This window comes from Peromyscus maniculatus, chromosome 7 (genome assembly GCF_049852395.1).
Source record: "Peromyscus maniculatus bairdii isolate BWxNUB_F1_BW_parent chromosome 7, HU_Pman_BW_mat_3.1, whole genome shotgun sequence".
Taxonomy (NCBI): domain Eukaryota; kingdom Metazoa; phylum Chordata; class Mammalia; order Rodentia; family Cricetidae; genus Peromyscus; species Peromyscus maniculatus.
Genome location: NC_134858.1, coordinates 5,223,758 through 5,249,982, shown reverse-complemented (window position 1 = coordinate 5,249,982; position 26,225 = coordinate 5,223,758). Strand labels below are relative to the sequence as shown.

At 44.9% G+C, this 26,225-nt stretch overlaps 1 protein-coding gene across 8 annotated transcripts in view; it reads left to right on the top strand.

The window, feature by feature from the left end:
* Yap1 (Yes1 associated transcriptional regulator) overlaps positions 1 to 26,225 on the top strand; it is an 84,335-nt gene that overhangs the window by 18,403 nt on the left and 39,707 nt on the right. For all 8 annotated transcript variants that reach the window (XM_076575628.1, XM_076575625.1, XM_076575630.1 and 5 more), the window contains exon 3: positions 18,580 to 18,695. In XM_076575628.1, coding sequence (XP_076431743.1) covers positions 18,580 to 18,695 — 116 coding nt within the window. The remainder of the gene's footprint in view (positions 1 to 18,579; positions 18,696 to 26,225) is intronic.

Below are 26,225 nucleotides of genomic sequence, written 5' to 3'. Positions count from 1 at the left end.
TCATTTTAATTCATAAGAAGCCTATAAATGAAGTTTATTGTGTTTTTCCTAAAAGTGCAATGCCAATCCCCACCTAACCACTACCATGGTGAACTGACCACAGACAGGTGCCAGCTATATATATATATATATATATATATATATATATATATATATATATATATTCCTTGTGGGAATAGCATCAATCCCTTAAGAAAAGAGAGAACCGAGTCAAGGAAAATGTTCAAGAATGAGAATATCTGCTCCATAAAAGGCAGATCAACAATCCAAAACAGGAGTCTTCAATGTGTCTCTAGCACATAGTATGACATCTAGCCTGTGATGGATGTTTAATGATGTGAGAAGCAGGTTGATCCTCTATCCTAACCCCAGAGCACTAGTTTCCTTTGTAAAATTAGGATCAAGACATATAACACTGAACTTTGCCAACTCTAAAAATGCTGGGAAAGTCGATGCAAGCTTCCCAGCAGTTCCCAGATTTCTATATACATATCAAACCAAGGGTTTATTTTCTGATGATGTCGAGTTTACAGTGTTTTTGTTTAAAGTATAGAGTACTCTTTTCTGAGATGGGTTCTCACTTACAGACCTGGGTGACCTGTAACACTATGTAGAACAACAGCCTGTTCTCAGATTCACAGAGAGCCAACTGTCTCTGCCTCTGTTCTGGGATATTAGTTGAAGATATGTTACATTGGTTTATGCTGTGGAATATTTAATGATGCAAAGATGTATTGCGTTCTTTTGTGTTGCATTTGCTTAACTTTGTAAAACTGGGTTACTTTGCCTAACACACCTGATTGATCTAATAAAGAGCTGAACGGCCAGTAGCAAGGCAGGCCACAAAATTTGGCAGGCCTGGCATACAGAGAGAATAAATAGGTGGAGAAATCTAGGAAAGAGAGCGAGGAGCAAGAAAAGAGGAGGAGAGGAGGACACCAGGGGCCAGCCACACAGCCAGCCATGGAGTAAGAAGTAAAAGAAAAGTAAAAAAAGAAAAGTAAAAGGCTCAGAGGCAAAACGTAGTTAAAGAGAAACAGGATAATTTTTAAAAGCTGGCTAGAAACAAGCCAAGCTAAGGCCTGGCATTCATAAGTAATAAGTCTCTGGGTATTTAGGAGCTGGATGGCAAAGTGTAAAAAAAAGAAAAAAGAAAAAAACAGCCAAAAAAACCAACTATAAGCTCCTTAGTGCTGGGGTTCAAGGCATGTACAACCATGCCTGGCTAAAATAAAGTGTACTTTTAAATGCATAAATGTATCTATCCTAAAGCAGAGAACTCAGTCATGGCGATAGGAGGGATTTTTGTTGTAATCGTTTCTCTTACTGTGATGTAACTGGCATTAGTGGAGGAAAACCGTGAACTGAGGAGACAGCCAGCCTTTTTCTGGAGTGTAGTTCTGATGAGAATGCAAGTCTTCCAAGAAACACTTGTCCTACACATAGGTATGAAAATGCTACTTTGTGGTCGGGTGGAGGAAGTTGCCCGGAGGTAGGAGGGGGCCTGTAGCATGAATCTTCAACGTTCTTATTAATAAAATCAAACCTGAGACGAGTTATTGGAATCCATGCTGGTAGATCAGAGAGACAGAATAAGCCACAGCTATCTCACCTCACCAGTTCCTCAGCTGGTCCTGTTTCCTCAGACTGGAAGCCTCTGAGTCCTCATCCAGAATGAATCTCAGCTGAACTGTGTTGCTTCCATAGCCTGAAAGCTTAACCAGGCCAAATGCTTAACCAGCCAAAAGCCTCTAGTTTCTGGTCCTCACGCCTTATATATCTTTCTACTTTCTACCACCACACCCTGGGATTAAAGGCTGGCTTTCTGGGATTAAAGGTGTGTGTCACCATGCTTGGCTATTTCCAATGTGGCCTTGAACTCACAGAGATCCAGAGGGATTTCTATCTCTGGAATGCTAGGATTAAAGGCGTGTGCTATCACTGACTAACTAGTGGCTTGTCTGTTCTCTGACCCCAGGTAAGTTTATTAAGGTACACAATATTTTGGTGAACACAATACCACCACAGGGGCCTACTCCTGTTGTTTAATCTAATAACACTAATTAGAAGATGTGTCCCATCTAGTAAGAAAATAATCCCACATCAACCACTCGTACATCACACTATTGAAAAAGAAAAGAAAAGAAATAGCCGGGCGGTGGTGGCGCACGCCTTTAATCTCGGGAGGCAGAACCAGGTGGATCTCTGTGAGTTCGAGGCCAGCCTGGTCTACAGAGGGAGATCCAGGACAGGCACCAAAACTACACAGAGAAACCTTGTCTCAAAAAAAAGGGGGGGGGGGGAAGAAAGAAAGGAAGTAAGAGAGGGAGGAAGGAAGGAAAGAAGAAAGAAAGCAAGCTTGAGAGTTAAACTTGTGGCTGTTTCTTTCTTTCTGTGTCTGTCCTCTCTGGCCTGAGGGGCTGTCACAGCCCTGAAGGGCTTCATACCCTCCTGAGAGAAGAGCTGTCCATCTGTCCACATGGCATAGTCACACTGTCAGCTTTTCAAATGTCTTCTCTGCCGTCATTTTGATTGTCAAATACAGCTTAGAACTGTTGAACCCATTACAGGCTGTAATGATTGGATGCCGCAATGACTCAAATGTATGACACACTCGTGGTTAATGAGAAGTTCAGTAGTTGGATGCTGAGCCCTGCAGACCTGTGAATGTGCTGCATGTGGTGTCCCTGCTTTGGAGGATCAGCCCGGGGTTTGTGGTTCCTGCAGGAGTGTTGTGCACCTCTCTGGGTCTGTGTCCACCTGGAAAGTGGGAGCTGTTGGAGTCAATTGCCATATAACAACTTTTTATAGAGTGGGGTAGAGCTCTTCAGTGTCTCCTTATAGTTCTTATTCACATTCTGTCTTGAGTGACCATAAATACTTACCAAACGAAACCAAGACACCTAGCATGTCCTTTAAAGTAACTGCTGGGTCAGGGCTCCCTAGTAATTCTCCGATAGGTGCGTTCACTTGTCAAGTGGTAGTGGAGTGAGTGGAAAATACTTTGAGTTCAGCAAGTCCTCGTTATCTGTTCTTTTCTGTTGTCATAGGTAGAGGCTCATTTGGCAGTTTTAGAAGCCCCAGCTGAGTATGGACAGCTCTTCACCTCATCTCCTTCGCCTGCCCTAGGCTTCAGCTGCTCCTGCTAGATAAACATTACCTTTATTATTTTACACACATCTATGATTGTGCATGAGCGTACCATGCAGTCTCCAAGGGGCCGTATAAATGTTCTTTATTACTCAGTTTTAAAGGCTGAGTTAACGAAGGGAAGCTGCATAGGTATCCTGCCTTGTCATCTCAGTTGAACACAGGAACTGGTGCTCTCTGGCCCCCACCTGACTCAGACCGGTTAGAACGGGATGAGGGCTCATTCAGGCTTGTGTTCTCTGATGTCATTGCCAAAAGAAAGAAACTGAGTCATGGCCATTTCATTTGGTTCTTTTCTGAGAAAGGGTCTCTCTGTGGACCAGGCTGGCCTTGAACTCCTAAAGAGCCATCTGCCTCTGTCTCCTGAATGCTAGGAGTAAAGGCATGTGCCATGTTGTCCAGCAACAGACATTTATTACAGCTTCCTGTGTGTGTGTTTGTGTGGGGGTTTGAAGCTGGAGTTGAGGCGATGTGAACTGCCTGACATGGGTCCTCTGTGGAAGCAGTGCACTCTTAACCCCCAGCCAGCCCATCTACCTTCGTGTCTCTCCCTGAACCCGGAACTGGCTCATTGATGCCCAGGCTACAACCCCAGCACTGGAGTTATATGTTCGACACATCTGACCTTTTTAACAGGGGTGCTCCTCGAGCTTTTGATGCGGGCACTTAACTGACTGAGCTCTCTCCCCACCTCCCCCTCTCTCCCCACCTCTGTGGCCCCCCCCACCCCCCACCCCCTTAGGTTTTGCCGTGATGGAGATCCAACCCAGGATTGTACTTGCTAAAGCAAGCAAACCCTCCGTCCCTGGGCCACATCCCGGCTTGTTCAACTCCCTTAATGGAGCTGTCCTGTTGGAATGTCCTGCCTCTGGGGCTGATAGCAGGAGCAGTGGCTTCTTTGACCTTTCCTGATTCAGATAAGTAGGCTTGCTCCTAAAGCCCTGTGAGGACATTTGAACAAGTGTGGTGCTGAGGTGTTTGCAGAGGGGCATCTGCTGTTGGTGAGTGTGGTAACCAGGTCACTCCTGGCTGCAGACTTCCAAACAAGAGGCACGACCAGTACTGTTTATTTAACCCATTGTAAATGAAAAGAAATTCCATCCTGTTTTGAACACAGTAGTTTAGCTGCACATAATGGAAATCCTACAAGTCTTTCTCAGTTTGTGTATAGGCTTAGCTCAAGTTTTGTCATGGTCTTGATGTGGAATGTCTTCCATGTTAGTAAAGGAATCAGTAATTTTAAGTAGAGAAAAAGTTCTGCTTAAAGAAACTTGCCATCTGACTTTTGTGTGTGATTGTTAAAAGAGGAGCCTTAAATGATTTTACTCCGGTGCTGCTTCAGTCAAGTACAGAATATCCTTCTACTTTCAGGAACACAGCCTAGCCTTCTGGATGACAGACAGCTTGTGCATCACAGCATTGTTTATCTATTTCTGTAAAGGTTGCTAATCGCCTGGTGCCTCCCTGTCTGAGTTGTGTGCTTGTGGGCTGTCTACATGAAATCACTTGATAGGCTCTCTCATTTCTGCAAAAATGCTGCCTGTATTTTTAGTTCACCACTCTGGCTTATAGTGAAATTATTTAATAGAAATATTTAGAGACCAGAAGCTTACTTTGAATAGGGCTGGTATTAACCGAACCCTTTTTAGAATAGGTCTGTGTTTAAAAACATGTGTCAGTATAGTTAAGAAATATAATTCATTTATCCTACCTTTGGCCAAGACACATATACAACCTCTCTCTTTAACTGTTTCTAAGCATGGGCTTTTGTTTAAAAGGAAGATTAGTGTGCCTAACTTTTTTCTCTTTCTTTCTTTCTTCCTTTCTTCCTTTCTTTCTTTCTTTCTTTCTTTCTTTCTTTCTTTCTTTCTTTCTTTCTTTCTTTCTTTCTTTCTTTCTTTCTTTCTTTCTTTCTTTTTTCTTTCTCTCTCTCTCTCTCTCTCTCTCTCTCTCTTTCTCTCTCTTTCTTTCTTTCTTTTTCTTTTTTTTTTTTTTTGTTGTTGTTGTTGGCGGCAGGATTTTACTCTGTAACCCAGGCTAGTTTTAAACTCAAATGATTCTCCTGCCTCAGTCTCCTGAAAGCTGTGACTTTAGGCATGAAACACCGTGCCCAACTTATCCAGTTTATTCCTGCGTTATGCTTTAGATTTGAAGTCCTACAGGCTATGTGGTAGTGATGGGGCTGTTAGAGCCTCTTGAACTGTTCTTTAGAAGACTTGGAAACTGGAGTTCATATCTGAAATGTGAGACTGTGACCTCTGGTGCAGAGGCCAGCAGTGTTGCCGACTGAACCAACCCCCGCTGCTTCCTAAGAATAGCTGCTTGCTGCAGTGGTTAGGGCTCAGTGCGTTCTCCAGCAGTGGGTTTCTGGTACACGTGGTGCTCTTGCTGTGTTCTGAATGGACGAGGGAGAGGAGGCTCCAGTGGGTTCTCTAACACATTAGAGATGCCACTGATGCCTATGACTTAACTCTGTCCCTCACCCACATGAGTTCTTTGTTTGTTTGGGTTTTTTTTTGAGACAAGGTTACTCACTCGCTCTGTAGCCCAGGCTGGCCTCCAATTCACAGAGATCCGCCTGCCTCTGCCTCCCAAGTGTTGGGATTAAAGGTGTGCGCCACCACCGCCCGGCCCCACATGAGTTTTTAAAGCAGAAAGAAGCATCGTTTGTAGGTGAAACTGTACATAATGAACATATTATAAAACACATAATAAACATCATCTCACTCATGCTCAGAAACTTGAGCCTTAAAAACCACAGTCTGAGAAGGAAATTGAAGCTTAAGGGATTGATGAGTGAGGCACCTAACTTAGTTACCTACAAGGCACTAAATAAACAATACTTTTACTCTGAGAATTTGAGAATTTCAGGGGTTGGGGATTTAGCTCAGTGGTAGAACACTTGCCTAGCAAGCGCAAGGCCCTGGGTTCGGTCCTCAGCTCTGGGGGGGGGGGGAGGGAGAGAGAGAGAGAGAGAGAGAGAGAGAGAGAGAGAGAGAGAGAGAGAGAGAGAATGAGAATGAGAATGAGAATGAGAATGAGAATGAGAATGAGAATGAGAATGAGAATGAGAATGAGAATTTCATGCAATGTATTTCAGCTCTGTCATCCCCATCTCCTCCCAGACTAAGAAATTTGTAAGTTCTTCAGGACGGGGGCCTTGCTATGTATGCTAGTCTGGAAGTTAACTGTGCAGGCCAGAGTGGTCTTAAACTTATGGCATGCCCTGTAATGCCAGCACCTGAGAGGTGTGGAGGCCAGAGGTGTGCACATCTTACCTGGCAGTTCACATTGGTGGCTGCTGTTTGTTCTTACAGCATTTCTTCAGCTCTAGTTTGTATAACTTTGATATTTTACCTCTGAAATTAGGGTATTTCTTAGTTGTGATTTGCTTAGGTAACCTTGCTGGGCATGAAGGGCCTGTCTCAAATACCAAGAAGACACAAAGAGAATAGAAAGGCATACCTAATACATACCTCGTCGGGTGAGGGCTTCGCTGTTCTTGCTCTCTGGCTGACGGAACTCCAGAAAGCAGTTGGCTATTGTGATAGTGAACCTTGATGTACAGGGTTTAGAGTCAACAATCTGGAACCTAGATGCCTGCTGGAGCCATAGTATATACTAAAAATAGAGTTTATACTTAATTAGCGTAAGCTCTTGATTTTTGCTGAACTTCTCATTTAGTCTCAATCACAGTGATTCAGCGGTGAAATAGAACACCCCGCCAGGCACGTGCTGAGCTTGTACACAGATCCCAGCCATTCTGATGCTCTAAAGAGAGCACAGGTAACTTTCTTTGTAAGGTGTGATAAGTGATCTTTCAAAGGTCTCTTCAAGTATTGAAATGATTAAACTTCACTTGCCGTGGTCAGTGTAGATTTCTACAGGAAGTGAGCAAGAAGTCCAGGTTTACCTCCCAACCTTAGACCTTTGCTTCTCAAGAATAACTTCCGAACAAGAGGTCCTGCCTGATGTTAAAGTTAGAATTTTAAAGAAAGTGTTTTTTTTCCTATTTATTTATTTATTATACTTTGTATATACCATTTTTTAATTTTTCTATTCGTTTATGATATCATTGAATTGTCCTTAAAAATGACCATCTGTCTGTCTGTTGGTTCTTTATGTAACTTAATACTAAAGAACTCTCACGCCAAATTTCAATCTTGCCAAGCTTGGTGGTTCATGCCTGTAATCTTGACATTTAGGAGGTTGAAGCAGGAGGATTGCCATGAGATTGAGATCATCTTGTGACTACGGAGTAAAAAATCTTTTAAAAGAGGAACCCCCCCCCCCACTATCATCTTATACATATATTTATAAATATTTACTATAAACCATTTTGTCTCACTAACTTCCTGGTTATTCTTAATTATTTTAGAGCAATTAACATGATTTACTCTGACTTGAAACTTCAGAATTTTGAATGGCTTTTTGTTTTTGTTTGTTCATTTATTTTGAGATAGCATTTCTGTATGTAACCCTTAGCTGGAACTCAGTCTGTAGACCAGGCTAGCCTCCAGTTCAAAGCTGCAACTGAGATTAAAGGCATGTGCCACCACTCCCCAGTGACTTTTGAAAGCCTTTAGTCTTTTAAATGGTAGGCAGTGTGCTGACCTTGTGAAAGTCGGGGCTCTGGGTTGACTTGAAGAGGTTAGACTTAGCTCTGCCTGCAAGACTGTCTTGATTTGCCTATAAGCATCTGCCATGAGGCTTTTGAAGAGCCAGAAGTATTGATTTCAAAGCTAAGGTGAGTGCTTCTGTTACAGCCCTCTATGCAGGAGACAAAAATCTGCAAAGTCAGATCCTGTGTCAAAAATCCAAAACCAAGGAAAACAAAACACTCAATGACAGATTAAAGATCCTATGAATGTTACTAATACCTAGTATTTGTTTTAAGTTTGGGGGTAGTCATATAACATTGGAGTCATTATTGAGCTATGTGTTGTGGGTTTGTTTGATTTGCTTTTGTTTTTGAAATAGGGACTAATTTATCCCATACTGGCTTCTGGGGGTGTAGGGGTGCTTCTGGGAGTATAGGGGACATACATCTTGGAGGGATGGCTGTGTGAACCCTGATCCTCTACCTCCCAAGTGTTGGGATTACTAAGTGTGTGCTACCACGCTAGGCCTGGGTTTTTTTTGTTTGTTTGTTTGTTTGGTTTTGCTTTTAAACTCTGTGTGTGTGTGTGTGTGTGTGTGTGTGTGTGTGTGTGTGTGTGTGTGTGTGTACATGTATGTGTATGTATACATGCATGGTCAAGGAAGTCAGAAGACAATTTTGAGAATTGGTTCTCTCCTTCAACTTGTCAGTAAGCTTTATGTAAGCCAGCCCTTTCCTTTTTTGAGATGCAGGTCTCCCAGTTAAACCAGGCTAGCCTTTAACTCACAGCTAAACCAGGCTAGCCCTTAACTTGAAGCAGTCCTTGTGCCTCAGCCTCACACGTCCTGGGATTTTACATCACAGGCCTCCTGAGAATGTTTCTTTAATATAGTACTATCTTATGTTCTCTGGACATCACACCAGAGTCTGCCTGTTGTAGTTTCTTATTGTTCAAGTAACTGAGCTTTAATGTGGGGGTGGGGACTGGAAAACACAGGGAGGTGAAAAGAACAAATAAATAATTCCTTATCTCGTGGCTCATGGATAACACTTGGCTGTGTATTTTCAGGCTATTTGAATTACAGACTTTGGACATTACCCAACAGCTCTCCAGTAAAAGGTCACCATTTGTCTCCCACTAGAGCTCATGAATAGAGCAGATCTGAATGGGAATTGTTTTTTGTTTTTGTTTTCCAACACAGGGTTTCTGTGTGCAGCCCTGACTGTCCTGGAGCTTGCTCTGTATAGACCAGGTCGGCTTTGAACTCAGCGATCCGCCTGCCTCTGCCTCCCAAGTACTGGGTTAAAGGCGTGCGCCACCACACAAATGTGACCTTTCTTAGTCTCATCCTGGTATTCCATATATTGTTCACCTCTGTGTATGTGTTATGTTGTATTTTTTACTTAGTTTTGAAACATTTATTTATTTACTTGTGTGTGTGTGTGTGTGTGTGTGCGCGCGCGCACGCGCGCACGCATATGTGCAAGCATCCAAGTGCTAGGCTGGCCTGGCTTAAATGTGAGACCTTATCTCAAGGAAAGGAAAAGAGGTTGGTCTAGATAAAGCTGATGTGCGTTACACACACTTCTGTGCTTGTGTGCCCTGTGTGGAGTTAAGAGGACGATGTTATGGGGTCGGCTCTCTCCTTCCACCAGGGCCCGTGAACTTGACAGCAGCCCTTTGTCCTAAGGGCCCGCTCACTGCCCTCCTTGTTCCTGGCTGCCTCCATTGTTTGTGTCTGTCACATTTTGTTGTTCATTTGCTCCTCGTGGGCGTTTAGGTTGTCTCCCCGTGTGCTACTGTGAGTAGTGCCGCGTTAGCGTGAATTTAGGAGAGCCTGAGTCCTGCTGTTAGTTCTTTCAGGTGATGTAATAGTGGGATTGCTGAATCAGGTGCTGATTTTATGTTTGGTTTGGTTTGGTTTTGAGGAGCTTTGAATCTGTCTACTTAACAGTGTTTTGCATTCCAGCAATGCACAAAGCTGGCAGTTGATTTGGATCCTCGAAGTCATGGAATTCTCTGTTCTTCATGACAGGCATTGTAATGGGTGTGAGGACTGTTCCCTTTTCCTGTGCTGGGGATGAAACCCAGGGTGTGAGGTCTCTGATCCTGAGCTATACCACCAGCCCCAATGTGAATGTTTTTGAGCTCTTACCTTCCTCTGTGCAGTATATGAAGAGTTCAGAAAGATTCGGACTCTTCAGGAAGTACTGATATCATCTAAACACACATGACACTTTTCTTTTTTACTTTATATTCGGATAGGCTGGATTAAATGGAAACAGCCTCTTTGGGTGTGATCACAGTCCAGATGCCTTGCTCTTGCAGCTTCTCCATTTTAACATGTCATCACACAAAGCTGATGGGCAAGAGATTGGGGACCTCACTTTGTATCTCTGCTCACTGGTCTCACTTTTGTCATCCACAGAAGGAGGGATGATTAGGTGCAAGATTCAGAACACCCAGCCAGCAAAACATTCATCATGATCCACTTACCTGAGGCCAGATGATGTCATTGAACACAACTTTCAACCAGACCCAGGAGTAAAGGGAAGAGACCTTGGTGTAATTGCTGGGTACTTCCCTCCATAATTTCAGAAAGCAGATGGGAAACAAGATTTGCTAGTCAGTGTCAAGCATTGAGAAAGCATTGAGAAGTCTTCAACCAGGGAGGCTTCCTCTTGCCTCTGTGAGGGATGTCCTGCTGTGCCGCCAAGTTCAGATGGAAGCATCTTTCAGGAGACACTGAAATGACTGTGTGTGAGTTGTTTCTCAGCTCCCGGCTGACCACACTGATGCTGCAGCGGTGGGCAGGGTAAGACAGCGGTGCCCATACACATTTCACTCTGGCTGCTGTCTGGGTGTTAGCTCAGGGAAGCTGGGCTACTCCAAGTCAGGGCCTGTGTGTTGTAGTCCTTTGCAGGCATGGAGTTAAGGTGGGATGGTTAGATGGTCAGATTTTGACTCTACCATACTGTATGATCTGGTCTTCTATCAGTAATTCCTTAATTCCTCTGGTTTTGCTACCTAATTAGGGACTCTGAGGTTTACCTGGATAAGGAAAGAAAAAAAAAAATACAGCTTTCTTAGACTAAAACTTTATGAGATAGTAAGGAAAGAGAAAAGAAATTCATGTTGTCTCAGTCCCTCTTCAAACAGCAGAAACTAAACCACCATGTAAAGTTAAGTGCAGAAGTCATGGAATTATATGGTTCAGTGAATAATCAGGCATATCCCCTGGGGGTTGGAAATTACTACGTTGGCCTGGTTGGAAGGAAGATCACTAGATCATACTCACACTAGGACATGCTCACACTGGTTGACTTCAGACAACTGAAACTGTGGAAAAAGAAACAAAAGATGAGAAGTTAAGTGTTACATGTCTGTTCTGGTCTGTTTTCCCTACCTAACCAATGACTTCAGTATATTTATTTTTACATTTTTGAAATTTATTTGTATGTCTCTGAGTATATGCTACATGGGTGCAGGTGACCTTAGAGACCAGCAGAGGGTGTCAGATACCCTGGAGCCAGTGTTGTAGGTGATTGTGAGCCTCTTGATGGGGTGCTAAAAACTCAGTTCTGATCCTCTGCAAGGCCAAGGACTTTTAACCACTGAGCCATCTCTCCAGACACTTGATCTAAGATTAGAAAAGAAAATAAGTCAGGTGGTAGTGGCACACGCCATTGATCCCAGCACCCAGGAGGCAGAGAAAGATGGGCGTTTGAGGCCGTACATCCAGGGCTACACAGAGAAACCCTGTCTCAGCATACATACATACATACATACATACATACATACATACATACATACAGCTAGAGTTTTTCTGCCTGGCCCACAGTCAGGACAAATCTCTGTCACCCGCCAGTCCCACAGCCGCTCAGACCCAACCAAGTAAACACAGAGACTTATATTGCTTACAATCTGTATGGCCATGGCAGGCTTCTTGCTAACGGTTCTTATAGCTTAAATTAATCCATTTCCATAAATCTATACCTTGCCACGTGGCTTGTGGCTTACCGGTGTCTTCACATGCTGCTTGTCCTGGTGGCGGCTGACAGTGTCTCCCTCTGCCTTCCTGCTCTTTCTTTTTTCCTCTCTGTTAGTCCCGCCTATACTTCCTGCCTAGCCACTGGCCAGTCAGTATTTTATTTATTGACCAATCAGAGCAACACATTTGCCATACAGAACATCCCACAGCACATACATACATACGTATATAAATATAAATAAATAGAAGGAAGAAAAAAGGAAATTAATAGCCTGCTTATAGAGATTGAACTTGGTTCGTCTTTGTCCTCTGGAAAGAAGTGTTACTATACTTCAGAATGAATGTAGTAGGATTCATCCATAGTCATTACCTTGAAGGTCACTCGCAGGATTTGTTTCAGTTATGCTTTAAGTAGAATTCTGGTATTCTACCTGAGCAAATGTTCTGATTCTGGTCAAAGTGTTCTCCCCCACCTCTAATGAATATGTAAATTTTATATCAAGACAGAAAGGAGACATTTAAAATTTAGTGTTAAAAGTTCACTAATATTCTAAGTTACACAGCTTGCTTAGCTTGGATGAGAGTCCAGCCTTAATTTTCTTAAAAAGAAACGATGTGATGGACACAAATCAAGGCTTGTTACCCAGTGTGAGCTCAGCAGAGCACTGTTGACAGCAGACACCATTTATTTACTTTTTAACATGGAGAAGCAGGGACCATAACTCAGTCAATGAAGCACCTGGCATGTAGGCGATAAAACTGAGTCTGTAATCCCAGCCAGCCCTGGGGAGGCAGAGACAAGAGGATCTCGGTGGCTTCTGCCTAGGCAGCCTACCTAGCCAAATGAGCCAACTCCAGACTGGTGAGACTTTGTCTCAAAAACTGAAGTGGAGGGTGACTGAGGAAGACATTGGATGTCAGTCTCTGGCCTCCACTCACACACAAGCACACATGTGCACACACAGGTGTGAATGCATATGCAGATACAGACACTGTCTCTTTAAACAAGGAAGCCGTCCTGTAGGTGAGCTGCTGTTCCTGTTTGATGTGTTTGTTTTTGTCACAGCTGCTGAGCGAGGGACCAGGAGAGAGAAGCTGCTGGACCTGCCAGGGCTGGGGCAACTTCTCTCCAAAGTCAAGTCATCCATTGCCTCTCCTCTCGGCTTGTGGAAACACAGAAGGCCTTACCAAAGTTTAAAGTTAGAGATAATAATGAAATAGAAAAATAAAACAGTTCACACACTACTTAGTTAAGACCAAGTGTGACTTTGCTTAGTGTCTGTTTGTACAGGAGTCATGTCTCTTCATTTGGTATGCAGTAAATCTTTTGTTTTCTGAGACAGGGTCTTATACTGTAGCCAGGCTGCCATAGAATTCACTCTAGGGGCCAAGCTGATCTCAAGGTTATGACAATCTGTCTTAATCTCCCAGGTCCCTGGATCATAGGTGTGAACCACCATGCCAGGGCCTACATCATATCTCCCCTAAAATGTAGCATGGATAAAAAGTTAATTCGTTCAAGTTTTGGGGTCACTCTCCAGGTTCGCCTCATTGATGTTATCCAATGGTTAGTGAAAGAAATATTATATGAGGGGGCTGGCAAGATAGGCTTGGCAGTTCAGAGCTCTTCCAGAGAACCTGTGTGTGGTTTCCAGCACCCTCATGGTGCCTCACGAATGTCTGTAACCTAGTTCCAGGGACCTGATTCTTTCTTTTAGGTCCATACACACACTCACTCTCTGTCTCTCCACATACATGCGTGCAGGCAGACACTCATATACATATTTTTTTTTAAAAAAGAAAATATGTGGAGGCTTGGTAGTTAAAGGATCCTGGCAGCCTGATGAGATTCCTGGAACCCACATGATGGGAGAAGAAAACAGACTCTGAAAGTCAGCTGCTCACACACATAATTTAAAAGTTTTAAAGAAAATGCTGTTTTAAGATTCTTTTATTATATTCAGTGGGGGCTGGTGTTGTCGCTGTAGTTCATGTGAGTTGCCCGTTTCCTGCTTGTGTAGTGTTGAGTCTGCCTCTTGGGGAATGTTTCCAGACTGACGACTGGTCCTGTCTTAGCAGTTTGGGTGGCTGCAGCCATGCTGTGTTGTTAGCAGCTGAAATGCCAGTGCACCTGTAAATCTGGGTGGGATCTTGAGTGAGATGGGAGCTGGGACACCCAAAGGGCCTTTATCTGCCAGTGCACCGAACAGGTGTGGTATGGCCACAGAGCTGATGAGAGCGGGTGGACTGCCCAGGCCTTTCTCCTTCCTGGTCCTGAGTCTAGGGCCTTAGGCTCATTCAAGTCACAGGGAATGAGGATGAGGTCTGAGTCTGAACTGAACATATTTGCTTCCTGCCCCTCACAGTCTCACCTCCCCAACTGATGGCCTTAAATTAGATTAATACTGCCTTTCATCTGTACAACAAAGTTACTGTTTCCTGATCCGCTGTTGTGCATTTAAATACCGTTTGCTCAGGATTATCAGTTTAATCAACTACAATAAAACTGAAGCAGTGAGGTCGTAATCTGGCATTTTTAGGTAAACCAGCGTGTCTATAAGATGATTTAGGAGACTATTTAAAGTCCATCCCTCCCTCCCTCCCTCCCTCCCTCCCTCCCTCCCTCCCTCCCTCCCTCCCTCCCTCCCTCCCTCCCTTCAGTTTTTGAAACAGGATCTCATTTTGGAGCCCAGGATGACTGAATTCATCACAATCCTCCTGCCTCAGCCTCCTGAATGCTGGGGTTTCAGGAGATGCCACACCCGACCCCCGACTCTGACACCCCCACCCCACACCCTAGGCCTGGAGTCTCCCGAGGTCAGCTGACCTGGCCAACCTGCTCCACCAACCAGGCCATACTCTCTCTCCACACCTAGCAATTCTCCACATTCCAGGGCGACTCCAGCCTGAGTGTTACAGGGGTAGACTGTCTGAGAGCTTAGATTCCCTGGAGCTGCTGTTTGTTGTGGTTTTGATTATTTTCCTGGCAGTGACAGTTAGGGAAGGGCTACAAGACCTGGGGACTCAAACCTCAACTGGGCTTTCGTTCTCCACCCGTGTATACTGACTCCTGTCATTTTCTGTATCATAAGAGAAAAACCCAAGCTGTGAACTTGGGAGACGTGGTGTCCATGGCTTCACATTGTGACCAACAAGGTTGTTGAATGTAACTTTGCAGGGAAACCGTTTGGCTGAAGATGACCTTAGGCCTGAGCCTTGCTGTTCCTCAGGACAGCTCCCTCTTAGCTCCTGAGGGGACGTGTATGTTGTGGTCTCTTAGCTTGTTTCCTGTTCATGAGCAGGTTACACGGTGCTGTGCTATTTGCAGCCGAAGATCACCTGTCACATACACACTTTGGGCTTTATGGACAGCCCAGCACTTTGAACTCCAGTCTCGGATTTTGACTTCTGACAATCTTGAAAAAACTTATCATAAAAGAAAAGTGTATAAATTGTCTTGTCCTTATCAAAGAATTAGGCCATATGTTTATCTCTGAGCCTTTGAGACTTGTGAAAGGTAGGTGATGGATTTATAAAAAAGGAATGCCTGTGGTCTCAGAACCGGAGCTGTAGAAGGTTAGATTGTACAGTGTGTCATTGTCCTAGAGTCAGTTAAGCACATAGGTTTCCCTGGTTTGAGAATGGCCTCTAGCATGTGACTATAAATAACACTGTCACAACAAGCATGGATTTGATAAGGGCAGGAAATCTGGCCCAGCTGCCTCTTTAGCCGCCACCAGAGTCTCCTGAGCTGCCAATGGCAACAGCCAAAACTCAAAATTCAAACAGTCTTCACACCCAATTTAAAACACTCTTGCTGTTTTCCTAAAGTCAGAGTCTCCCTGTGTATCCCTGGCTGGCCTAGAACTCACTTCCTTCTGAGTTCTGGGATTAATGGCATATATTAATACACCAGCCCCTAAAGCAACCCTTTTTTTTTTTTTTTTTTTTTTTTTTTTTGAGACAGGGTTTCTCTGTGTTGCCCTGGCTGACCTGGAACTCAATCTGTATAGACCAGGCTGGCTTTGAACTCAGGGATTAAAACCGTGCCCAGCTGAATCAGCTTCCCTTAATATGAGTCAGGTTGGTCACTTGATTTCTCTCTAGGCACCTCACTGACCTTATATTTAAGTGCAAATTTTCTCACTTTTCTATTGAAAAAAAAAAAAGTGTGTGTGTGTGTGTGTGTGTGTGTGTGTTTTGCCTATGCCATGGTGTGCATGTGGAGGCTGGAAGACGATTTATGAAGCTGTCCTCTTTCCCACCTGGTTGGTGAGTGGGCTCCAGGGTTCGAACACACCATTACCTGCTGAGCCATCCTGCTGGTCCAGAGGGATGTAATCTTGGTTGCAGTCTAGAACTGGCACCAGTAATTGATGCTGTTTAAATGAAACCTAATGATCCCACATGTCTTACCCCGTTCTAGGATCTGCTTTTGAAAAGGTTTGTCATCTTAAGCTAGTAAAACCTACACTTCCAGCCGCTTAGTCTTCCATTTCATCCTGCACAGCTACCTCAGGCTGCTGTCACCACTGCCTCATCCAAGTGCGAGTGCGTGCAGTAGAAGAATAGAACAGCGTCGTCCAAACCTCCGAGCAGAAACAAGCGCAGAGCGTTTAAACGGGAAGCCACTTTCACTACTGTGGCTAGAGGAGGAGGGGAGAATCGCACACTGTGGGCTGGTTTGTTGGAGGGTTTTTGTTGTTGTTGTTGTTTCATTAATTTTTCTGGGTGGGGGGGTTGGGTTGGAGTAGGAATTGGTTGTTTTTCTGAGACAGGGTCTTAATATGTAGTTCTGGCTGACCTGGAACTTACTAAGTAGACTGGGATAGGCTTGAACTTACGAAGATCCGCCTGTTTCTCCCACCCCTTCCCCCCAGGATTAAAGGCAGGCAGCACCATGCTGGACTCTAGGGCCTTTTGTAGGAGCCACGGTTCTGGTTGTTTAAGTATGGATTTAATTCTCAAGACCCTGAGAAGTGAATAAACCAGTTTCCACTCCCCCTTTCTGAAGATGAAGCAGGTTGCTAACACTTACCTACACTACAGAATCCAGATTGTCTTTGGCAGGGCTATTTGGAGGTTTGGTTTTGTGTGTTTTGTGAGTGTGTGTTAATGTGTTCACATATGCACTCTTTGTTTTTTTTTTTTTTGGGGGGGGGTTGTTTTTGTTTTTTTGAAACAGGGTTTCTCTGTGTAGTTTTGGTGCCTGTCTTGGATCTCGCTCTGTAAACCATGCTGGCCTTGAACTCACAGAGATCCGCCTAGCTCTGCCTCCTGAGTGCCGAGATTAAAGGTGTGCACCACCACCGCCCGGCCTGTGTGCACTTTTACATGTATGGAGGCCAGAGTGATGTTGAATGTCTTCCTCTATTGCTTCTCATCTTGAGTCAGGGTCTCTCACTGAGCCTGGTCTTCTATTGGCTGGACTGGTAGCCAGTGAGCTTCAGGGGTCCCCCTATCCCTCTCCCCCAAGTACAGAGGTCAGACCTCCCTGCTAGTGTGGCATCCCCTGTCTCCATAGCTGGGATTGTAACACATACAGGCTTGGCCTTTCTGTAAAGGAGGCTTCTCTAAGGAGGCATATTGGTCTTCAAGATTAATAGAAACTCGGGGCTTTGTAGAGCAGTTGGGGGAACGGTGCCCTCAAGAAGCACAGTTTAAATGGAATAAACAAACAAATGAAGCACAGCTAAGCATGCTCCTGTAAAATACGGGTCCTGAAGTGCAAGCCTGAGACTTGAGCAGGCAGAGGTTCCGCCCGGAGGAAGAGTGACTGCCTGTCACTGTCTTCAGTGCTGGAAAACAAGATTGTTGGTGTCACCTGAGTTCAGCAGTGAGGAGGGTGTGCCTTTTCAGCTTCTCCTAAGATTTTTGGGGGAAAAAAACTCATTTATGGGTTAGTGGGAAGGTTACAGGAACAGCTTACAGCACATACCAAGAAATAACTTTTTTTTTAAGGGGAAAAGTGTACTGATATTTTGGTAAAGGTTCAGTGACTTGCCTGAGGATAAAGTTTGTGTACAGGATTTGGAAGGTGAAGTAAGCCCCAAGTCTGATGAGGACTCAATCATCCTCTCTATGAGGCTTAGGCGGCAAAATCGGAACCAAGTTTAGGCTTCGTGGCCTTGACCTGAGGGCTGCTGCAGTAGCCATGGAACTCGTGTGCTTGTGCCAGCATTAACACAGGGTAGTGACAGGCACCGTGCCTTTCCTGAGCCTGAACTCTCCCCAGCCCCCAGAGAGAACAGGTACTGTCCTTCCTAGCTGCTGCGAGTTTTTGTGTATTTATTACCGCTTTCACTGCTGTGATAAAATACATGCCAAAGCCATTGAGAGAGGAAGGGAGCCGGAGGGTTTCTTCTACCCCCCATGTAAGGGTACACTGTCTTATGGCGGGAAGCTATGGTTGGGATCCAGGAACACATTTCACGGGAGGTTGGGAGCTGTTGTGCCCAGTTCCTTTTCTCCCTCAGCTTTGGCTTTGAAGTGTTGTCTTAATAGGACGCTTTGCTTTTTGTGTTTTACTTTTGAAAAAGATTTTGAGTCCTAAAAGCCCATTGTTAAATTGTCGTGTTTGGCCAGTCCTGAGTTTTAGCCACAATTCCCACCTACATGATTTAGACACCATTTTCTCTTTGAATTAGAAGTGACACTGCACTAGGAAACGGTGGTTTCTGTCACCGGGTATAACCTTTTCAGATCCCATACTTAGACATTTCAGAGGTGAAAGTGTCTCTGCGTGCTCCGGGGGGCCTGTCCGCTGGGGTTGGGGCGGTGTGGTGAGCAGAGCCATTCTTAGGGGATAGCGATCTGACTCGCTCTTCTTTGTCTCAGTCACATCGATCAGACAACAACATGGCAGGACCCCCGGAAGGCCATGCTCTCGCAACTGAACGTCCCTGCGCCTGCCAGCCCAGCCGTGCCCCAGACCCTGATGAACTCCGCCTCAGGTGAGCACCACCCTGTCTCAGAACCACAGCCTTGCTGTTTGTATACTTGCTTTCTTTTAGGGAAACTAGATACTTTTCCACCCATTGGAGCCTGTGTATTTCAGAGTAGCCCATGTGCTGTGAGGCTTCCTATAGATGCTAAATAGTTTGGGTTTTTACTTTAGGTTTTAACATCGTGTTTGTTTATTGTGTGTGCGGGCAGGTGTGGGAACACAGTGACAGCAGAATAACTTTAGGGAATCTGTTCTCCTGCCACCATGTGAGACCCAAGGGCCAGACAGGTCGTTAGATACGGCAACAAGCACCTTTACCCACGAAACCACCTCCCCACCCCCTCACCCTCCAAAACAACAACCACCATTCCTGAGATGGTCTTAGCAGTGATGGCTGATCCTCCTGCCTCTGCCTCCCAAGTCTGGGATTTCTGGTTGCACCACCGTGCATATTTGTGTTTGATGACCGTCTGGGGTCTGAGTTGGCTCTCTGCTCATCCTTTTGTAAAATGTGATGGAAAGCACATTGTTTTATTTTTGGTTGCCCTAAAGAAGAAAAAGCACAGCCGTATAGCATGACTGCCTCAGATGCTGGACTCCATGCTGTGGTATGTATCCATACCCCTTCTTCTTTGTTTCTGAAATGGGGTCTGCCCAAACTAGCCTCAAACTTGGCTTGGTCCTGGTGCACCACCTCCCCTCATTTAGACTGGTTTTAAAGCAGGTGCTTATATTACTTTGACAGGACCTGTAAGGCCATGTGTGGACCCAAGCCCCAGAGCCACCCCTCTTACTCTGAGATCTAGCATGCGTCTTTAAACATGCCTCTGATCTCGGCCCTCGGGAGGCAGAGGCAGACAGAGCTCTCTGAGTTTGAAGCCAGCCTGGTTCACATAGTGAATTCCAGGATAGTCAGAGCTACATAGTGAAACACTGTCTCAAAAAAACAAAGCAAGCCGGGCGGTGGTGGCGCACGCCTTTAATCCCAGCACTCGGGAGGCAGAGGCAGGCGGATCTCTGTGAGTTCGAGGCCAGCCTGGTCTACCAAGTGAGCTCCAGGAAAGGCGCAAAGCTACACGGAGAAACCCTGTCTCGAAAAACCAAAAAAAAAAAAAAAAAAAAAAAAAAAAAAAAGAATATTTGGCCGGGCGGTGGTGGCGCACGCCTTTAATCCCAGCACTCGGGAGGCAGAGGCAGGCGGATCTCTGTGAGTTTGAGGCCAGCCTGGGCTACCAAGTGAGTCCCAGGAAAGGCGCAAAGCTACACAGAGAAACCCTGTCTCGAAAAACCAAAAAAAAAAAAAAAAAAAAAAAAAAAAAAAAAAAAAAAAAAAAAAAAAAAAAAAAAAAAAAACAAAGCAAAACCAAAACTCAAGTCGACCCACTTCACAGAAGCTGAGCTTGCACTCTGAGTCATTGGGTAGTGGAAGTGACTGGTTTTTCTTTGCGTAATAGGGAGGAGTCGCAAACAGTGCTCGGTGAAGGGGAGGCTTTAGAGGAGACTGTGCCGTGCATTTAAAGTCCCGATCCGTTTAAATTTCTTTTTTTTAATGTGTATGAGATTTTTAAATTTTGTTGTTAAATATGTTCTTAGTTAAATTAAGTTTTGCCTGCATGTATATATGGTGCACCATGGAGGGCAGAAGAGGACACCAGATGCCTTGGCACCCGAGTTACAGGCGGTTATGAGCCATGAGTGGGTGCTGGAAACCCAACCTGGGTCCTCTGCAAGAGCAGCCAGGGCTCTTAACCTCTCAACCCTCTGGCTTTTGACTTAAGGGGCAGGGGTAGCAAAGGCAGCTTCTTTGCCTCCCTCACACGTGCCCTCAGACCTTCCTCTTTCGTTAGCCACGGCGGCCTCGTGAGCACCGTGGTATACAGGGTGTGTTTCTGTGCTGCCCCTTTGCAGTCTTGCTGGGTGGCTGGTGGCACACGTTGGTGATGGCAAACACCTGTGGCAATTCTTCACCTTCCCGGTTCAGAAGACTGTGATGCTAGGAAATGGCAGTGGCCGAACCAGAGGCTTCTGACCACGGCTGGGAACCTTGGTGGCAGACTTGCCTGGGGAGTTTGCAGAGTGAGACCTCCTCTGCCTGGGTGTGAGGCAGCTTCTCTTCTCCACCTGCTCACTCTTGTTCTGGGTGAATTGAAAACAAACTTTGAAGAGGTGATTGCTCAATTTAGGGTGAGACATTCTCCATACAGAACAGAGTAACTCGATGAAGGACTAAGTTCTCCGGTGTTCACTAAGGGTCTGTGTCAGGAATGTACTTGGGTGTTCTCAGAATGTGTTTTTTGTATGGTACTTGATTTAAATTCTAAAACTGGAACGGTGAAAATGATGCAGGTGTGTTGCACTGGTAATTTTACTGTGGCAACTTTTTTTTTTTATCATCAGATTTCAAATAAAAGTTGTAGAGCTAAGTATTTCACACTCTAAATGTGTATACTTTAAGAGTCAACATCAGAGATGTCCTTCATTTGGAACAAGGGCATCCTAATCTAACTGGGTTGATTGGGATTCCTTTTAGAACACTGTTTTATCATATTAGTTTTTCTTCTTTGGTTTTTGTTTGTTTGTTTGTTTGTTTGTTTTTGAGACAGGGTTTCTCTGTGTAGCCCTGGCTGTCCTGGATCTCATTCTGTAGACCAGACTGTCTCAAACTCAGAGATCCACCTGCCTCTGTCTCCCGAGTGCTGGGATTAAAGGCGTGTGTCACTAGGCCCAGAGATTTTTCTTTTAAAAAATTTTAAGGTTGCATTTTATTTGTTCCTTGTGTGTGGGAGTAGGGGCTTGAGCACATCAGAGGACCAACGTTTGGGATTTGATTCTCTTCTGCTGTGTGGGTCCTGGGAATTGAACTTGTGTCAGCCTTGAAAGGCTTCACCTCTGAGCTGTCTGTTTCTCACATTTTGTTTATGGTCTAAATATTAAAATGAGAGAATTTGGACTCACTTACCTTTAAAGTTGGAGTTATTATACTAGCCAGTTTTTAAAGTGGTAGAAGCCAGATTCAGAATTTTGCTAGTGAGCTTTAAACAACCCCCCCCCCCCCCACACACACACACATTGCCATCACTAAACCATGTGATAAGTGGCAGAGGAAATAGAGGACAGGATGGCACTGGGGACCGGAGCTTGTGTGGTGTGCTTGTAAATTTGTTTCTAGTGATACACTGTCCTCTAGGGAGGACCCTGAGGTTAGACAGTACGGAGGCCTTAAAGAGTCACCAGATACTTCAAAATGAAGCTGTGTGATGACCCATGCCAGTAATCCAGTGCTGCAAGAGCAGAGGCAGGAGGATTGCTGCAAATTCCAGGCTAGGCTGTATGTAGTGAGACCTGGTGTTCCCCATACACAGGGGTACCAAGTCTAAGACATCCAGGTCCCTTACAAAATGTAGCATTTTCGAGTAAGACCTTGGCATGTCTTCCTGTGTGCCTTGAATGCTCTCTGACCTAAGTGTCTGGTTTAACCATGTAAACAAATTGTTATGCTGGATTACTTGTGAAGTAACAAGAAAAAATGTCTATACATTTTAATAAACAGTTTTAACTTTTCATCATGTTAGTTGAATCGATGCATATAAAGCCCAGGGATTGTGGGCTACTGTGTATCTCCTGAGTGAAACAAATCCCAGCCAGAGACTGGGCCACTTCATCTGCCGAGTGCTGAGGACATTGGCGATGAGTGTAGTGTGGCTTTCACTCCAGGATTGTTTTTTTCTCCCAATAGAGAATTGAACTCAGGGTCTCAACATAGGTGAGGCAAAGGCTCTGAACACTGTCTCTGTTACAGACAGACACTCGTGTACACACACACACACACACACACACACACACACACACACACACACGATTTGAGGTCAGGTCTTGTGTATCTCTAGCTGGCCTTGCACTCACTATGTAGCTTAGGCTGGCTCTGAGTGCCTTGACCCTCTACCGCCCCCACCTCGGGGGTGCTGGGATCGCAGATGTCAGCCACCATTCTCAGCCCCTCACTCTAAATACTAACATTTTGGTCATCCTCCGTGTCAGCAGACATTTCAGAACGGAGGTTAGAGGAGCTGCAGTCTTGGGGTCCTGGAGATGGAGCCCAGGTGCTCATGCTGAGCACCTCACGCCTGAGCTGCACCCCCAGCCCCAGGGAAGCTGTAATCAACAGACCTTGTGCCCACATAAATGATAGGCAGAATGGCCTGTTGATAAGATTTCAGTCTAGAGGTGCCTATCTCTGGGAAGCAGCTCTGTGCCTGGGGTATGTGGGAGTTTGGAGGGAGGGGGTAATGATGTAATTATGTTATCTCAAAAACAAAAGATAGAAAAAAAGATTAATTTAAACGTAAAGTAAATGTGATCCAGTATTTTGCAATTAAACTATTTGTAATTACTGGTAGCTAGTATTACTTCATTTAAAGTAATTTAAAACAACTGTCCCCACCGACTTTATTTATTTGTATTTATATTTGAAGCTCTCTATGAGCAAGTATAGGCCTCAGGCTTTTTTATCCAAGTAGTGAGTTTATTTCTAGCTTTCAGACTTATGAAGTCAGTCTGATGTGGGCAGTACAGTGTTACATACACAGATTTCTGTTTTTCCCCTTGATTATTTTAAGATGAGATTTGTAAATATTCTGTGTTAATGAAACAGTACTGTAGAACAAGACCTCAGCAGGAATACTATGGTAGTGAAGCCACACTTAGTGTGGCCGAGAGCCAGTCTCTTGCTGGTCATTCCTGACTTCCCTCACCAAATGGCTGTTTTTTCTCCCTACAAGGCAGTTCAGGTAATCTGAGAAATGACAGGCTGAGATGGGAAAATGACTTTGGGGGTAGAGTGTTTGGGGAGGAAGAGGCGTGGCCCCAGGGAATTAAGTAAGCATAAACATGGTGACCTACAAACCCTAGAAGTGGGTTCATCCGGTGTAACCAACCCTGGACTCTGGAAACGGTGCCTGGAAGGTCAGGGAGGGTTCATGACTAGCTCAGCTACATAGTTCAGATGCTGTCCTGGGCTACATGGGACCCTGTGTCCAAGGAAAAAGGGAAGGAAGAAGAAACTTGGTTTGCTTGTGCCTTTATTTATCGCCCTATTCATTTCTTGGTGTTGTGGATCAGACCCAGGGTCTCAGGTGAGCCAGGCAAACACACCGGACCATAAACCTGACCGGGCATCTTGGTTAGTAACATAGAACTAGCCACCGTTCTTACATAACATAATCCACATATAGATGTGGATTGGGCATAGCAGTCTGTAAGAGCCAACAAGCAACATGAAGGAAATACAAAGATTTAAAATTTCCTGCTGAAGTAGAAATGATTGGTCACCCAAAGGTAAAATGGCCAGTTGGTTTGGAGATGGAGGCCTTACCCAGTACCAGGCCTCACAGCAGGCCTTGACTCCTGCACATGACCACCCATGGGGCAGCTTTGCAGCCGACTTCGCTCTGCTGGGAGCTTCTCACATATCTGCACAGATGACTTTTGACCATCACCCAGTACCACCCGTTTCTCGAGTGTTCCTTTTTCCATTCATATCTAACCCAGAGTACTTGTGATGAAAATTGAATTTATAGTTAACTTTCTTGTTCTTTGTTTTTTGAGGTGGATCTAACTGCAGCCTAGGCCTCAAATTTATGATCTTCTTGACCCGCCTTCCTAAGTGTGGGGTGATGGGTCCGGGCTAACGGTGCTCCATGGCTTTAACGGTGCTACTTTCTCCCTCTCTTCTGTCCTCATCTCTCTTTTTCCTCCGAAATAGGAGAGAGCGTGTGTGTGTGTGTGTGGGGGGGGGGTGTAATAACTTGTGGCGATCGTTTTCCCCCTGCCTTGTGGGACCTAGGGTTTAAACTCAGGTTTTAGGTTTGGCAGCGGTATTCTTACTGAGCCGTCCTGCCATCCTTCTCAGTTTTAAACAGGATTTAAAATTTTTTGTTTATTTAATATATGTCTAAGTGTATGTGTGTCACATGCATGCAGGAACCTGCAGAAGTCCAAAGAGGGCATTGGTTCCCCAGAACTGGAGTGGGTGCTGGGAAGTGAACTCAGCCAGTGCTCTTAACCATTGACCACCTCTCCAGCCTTGATAGGATTTTGTAGCCCTGACTATCCTTGAACTTTGGACACTTCTCTCCATGTCCCAAGTGTTAGGGTTACCGGCTGGTGCTAGAGACACTGCTGGGGCGGGGCGGGGCGCCTGTTAAAGGTCTTGACTATTGCAAGCAGGCCAAGGTGTCCAAGCTTTGCATTAGCAGTCAGCCCTACATCAGAGGAAGCAAGTAGAAACCCAAGCTCTTGATCTGATCCGAGGCACACATTAACAATTCTTCCTGTACATTCAGGAGTCGTTTGAATTCTGACAGTTACTGTCCGATGTAAAATCTGAACCCATGGAAGAAACAGGTACAAACTGCTGTTACCAGGCGCACTGGCCACTGACTGGAGAGAGCAGGAGCACACTGTTGGAGATACAGGGGAAGTTTAGCTGGACCCAGCTCCTGAGGAAATGAGTCATTAAATAGTAGGACTGAAAGATAGAAGTGTCCATGGTAAACTTTTTCTTCAGTGTCATTTGTAGATGTTTTGGAAACTTTGTGAAAAGAGATTAAATTATTTACATCCAAGGACCAAATGAAATGCCTGTTTTATTTCTTCTCTTGGTGAGTGCTAAGGTTTTATTTTTGTCTTTTCCACTGATTTCTAAATCCTTCTGGTCACTATTGCTCCAACAGTTTTGTGACTCATGGAAGGAGTATTTGTGTGAAAGATTAAGATGCTAATTCTTCAAAAATGGCATCTAGACTGCCATATATAGGCAGGAGTGTGAGTGAGATGGACTAAATTCTGCAGCAGTAGCCAGAGTGTTCCTAAGGAATACTTTTGAAAAAGTATGTAAGGTTAACCAGTGGATAAAACTTAACTTTGGTTTTAATGAAAGGCGGTTGTTTTACTTCAGTTTGAAGTCTAAATGAGCACTTTGCCAAACCATAAGCTGTTGCATTAAGTTAAATCTGAAACTTAATGCTTAACCCTAAATAGGGCATGCGTAATAGACCCATGTCTCCTTAGTCCGGGGGCCATCATGGAAGATTGGGCAGAAAGACTGTAAGAGCTGGGGGGGGGGGGGGGGGAGGGAATGCTGTGAACACTGTGGCCCTGGCGTGACTGTGCAAGAATTAACTCAGCCTGTGGTGACCTGCACAAAGGCAAGTCAGTCCACATTCCAGCATGGCCAGGAGGAAGGGCAGTTGGTGGCTGCTGGAAGAAGGGAGTCTTTTTTTTTTTTCATTGGTGTGGCCCCTGAGAGGTTGTCTGTGTGCTTGTGAGCGGCTCCAAGACTGTATATACGGTGCCCATTTGAACAGCACTAATTGGACTCAGTGAGTTACTTTTCTTTCTTTTTAAATGTGTAGGGGTGTTTTACTTGCGTGTATGTCTGTGTGCCATGTGCACACCTGATGCCTTTGGAGGGTGTCAGATCCCCCAGAACTGGTGTTACAGACAGTTGTGAGCTGCCATGTGGATGCTGGAAACCCAA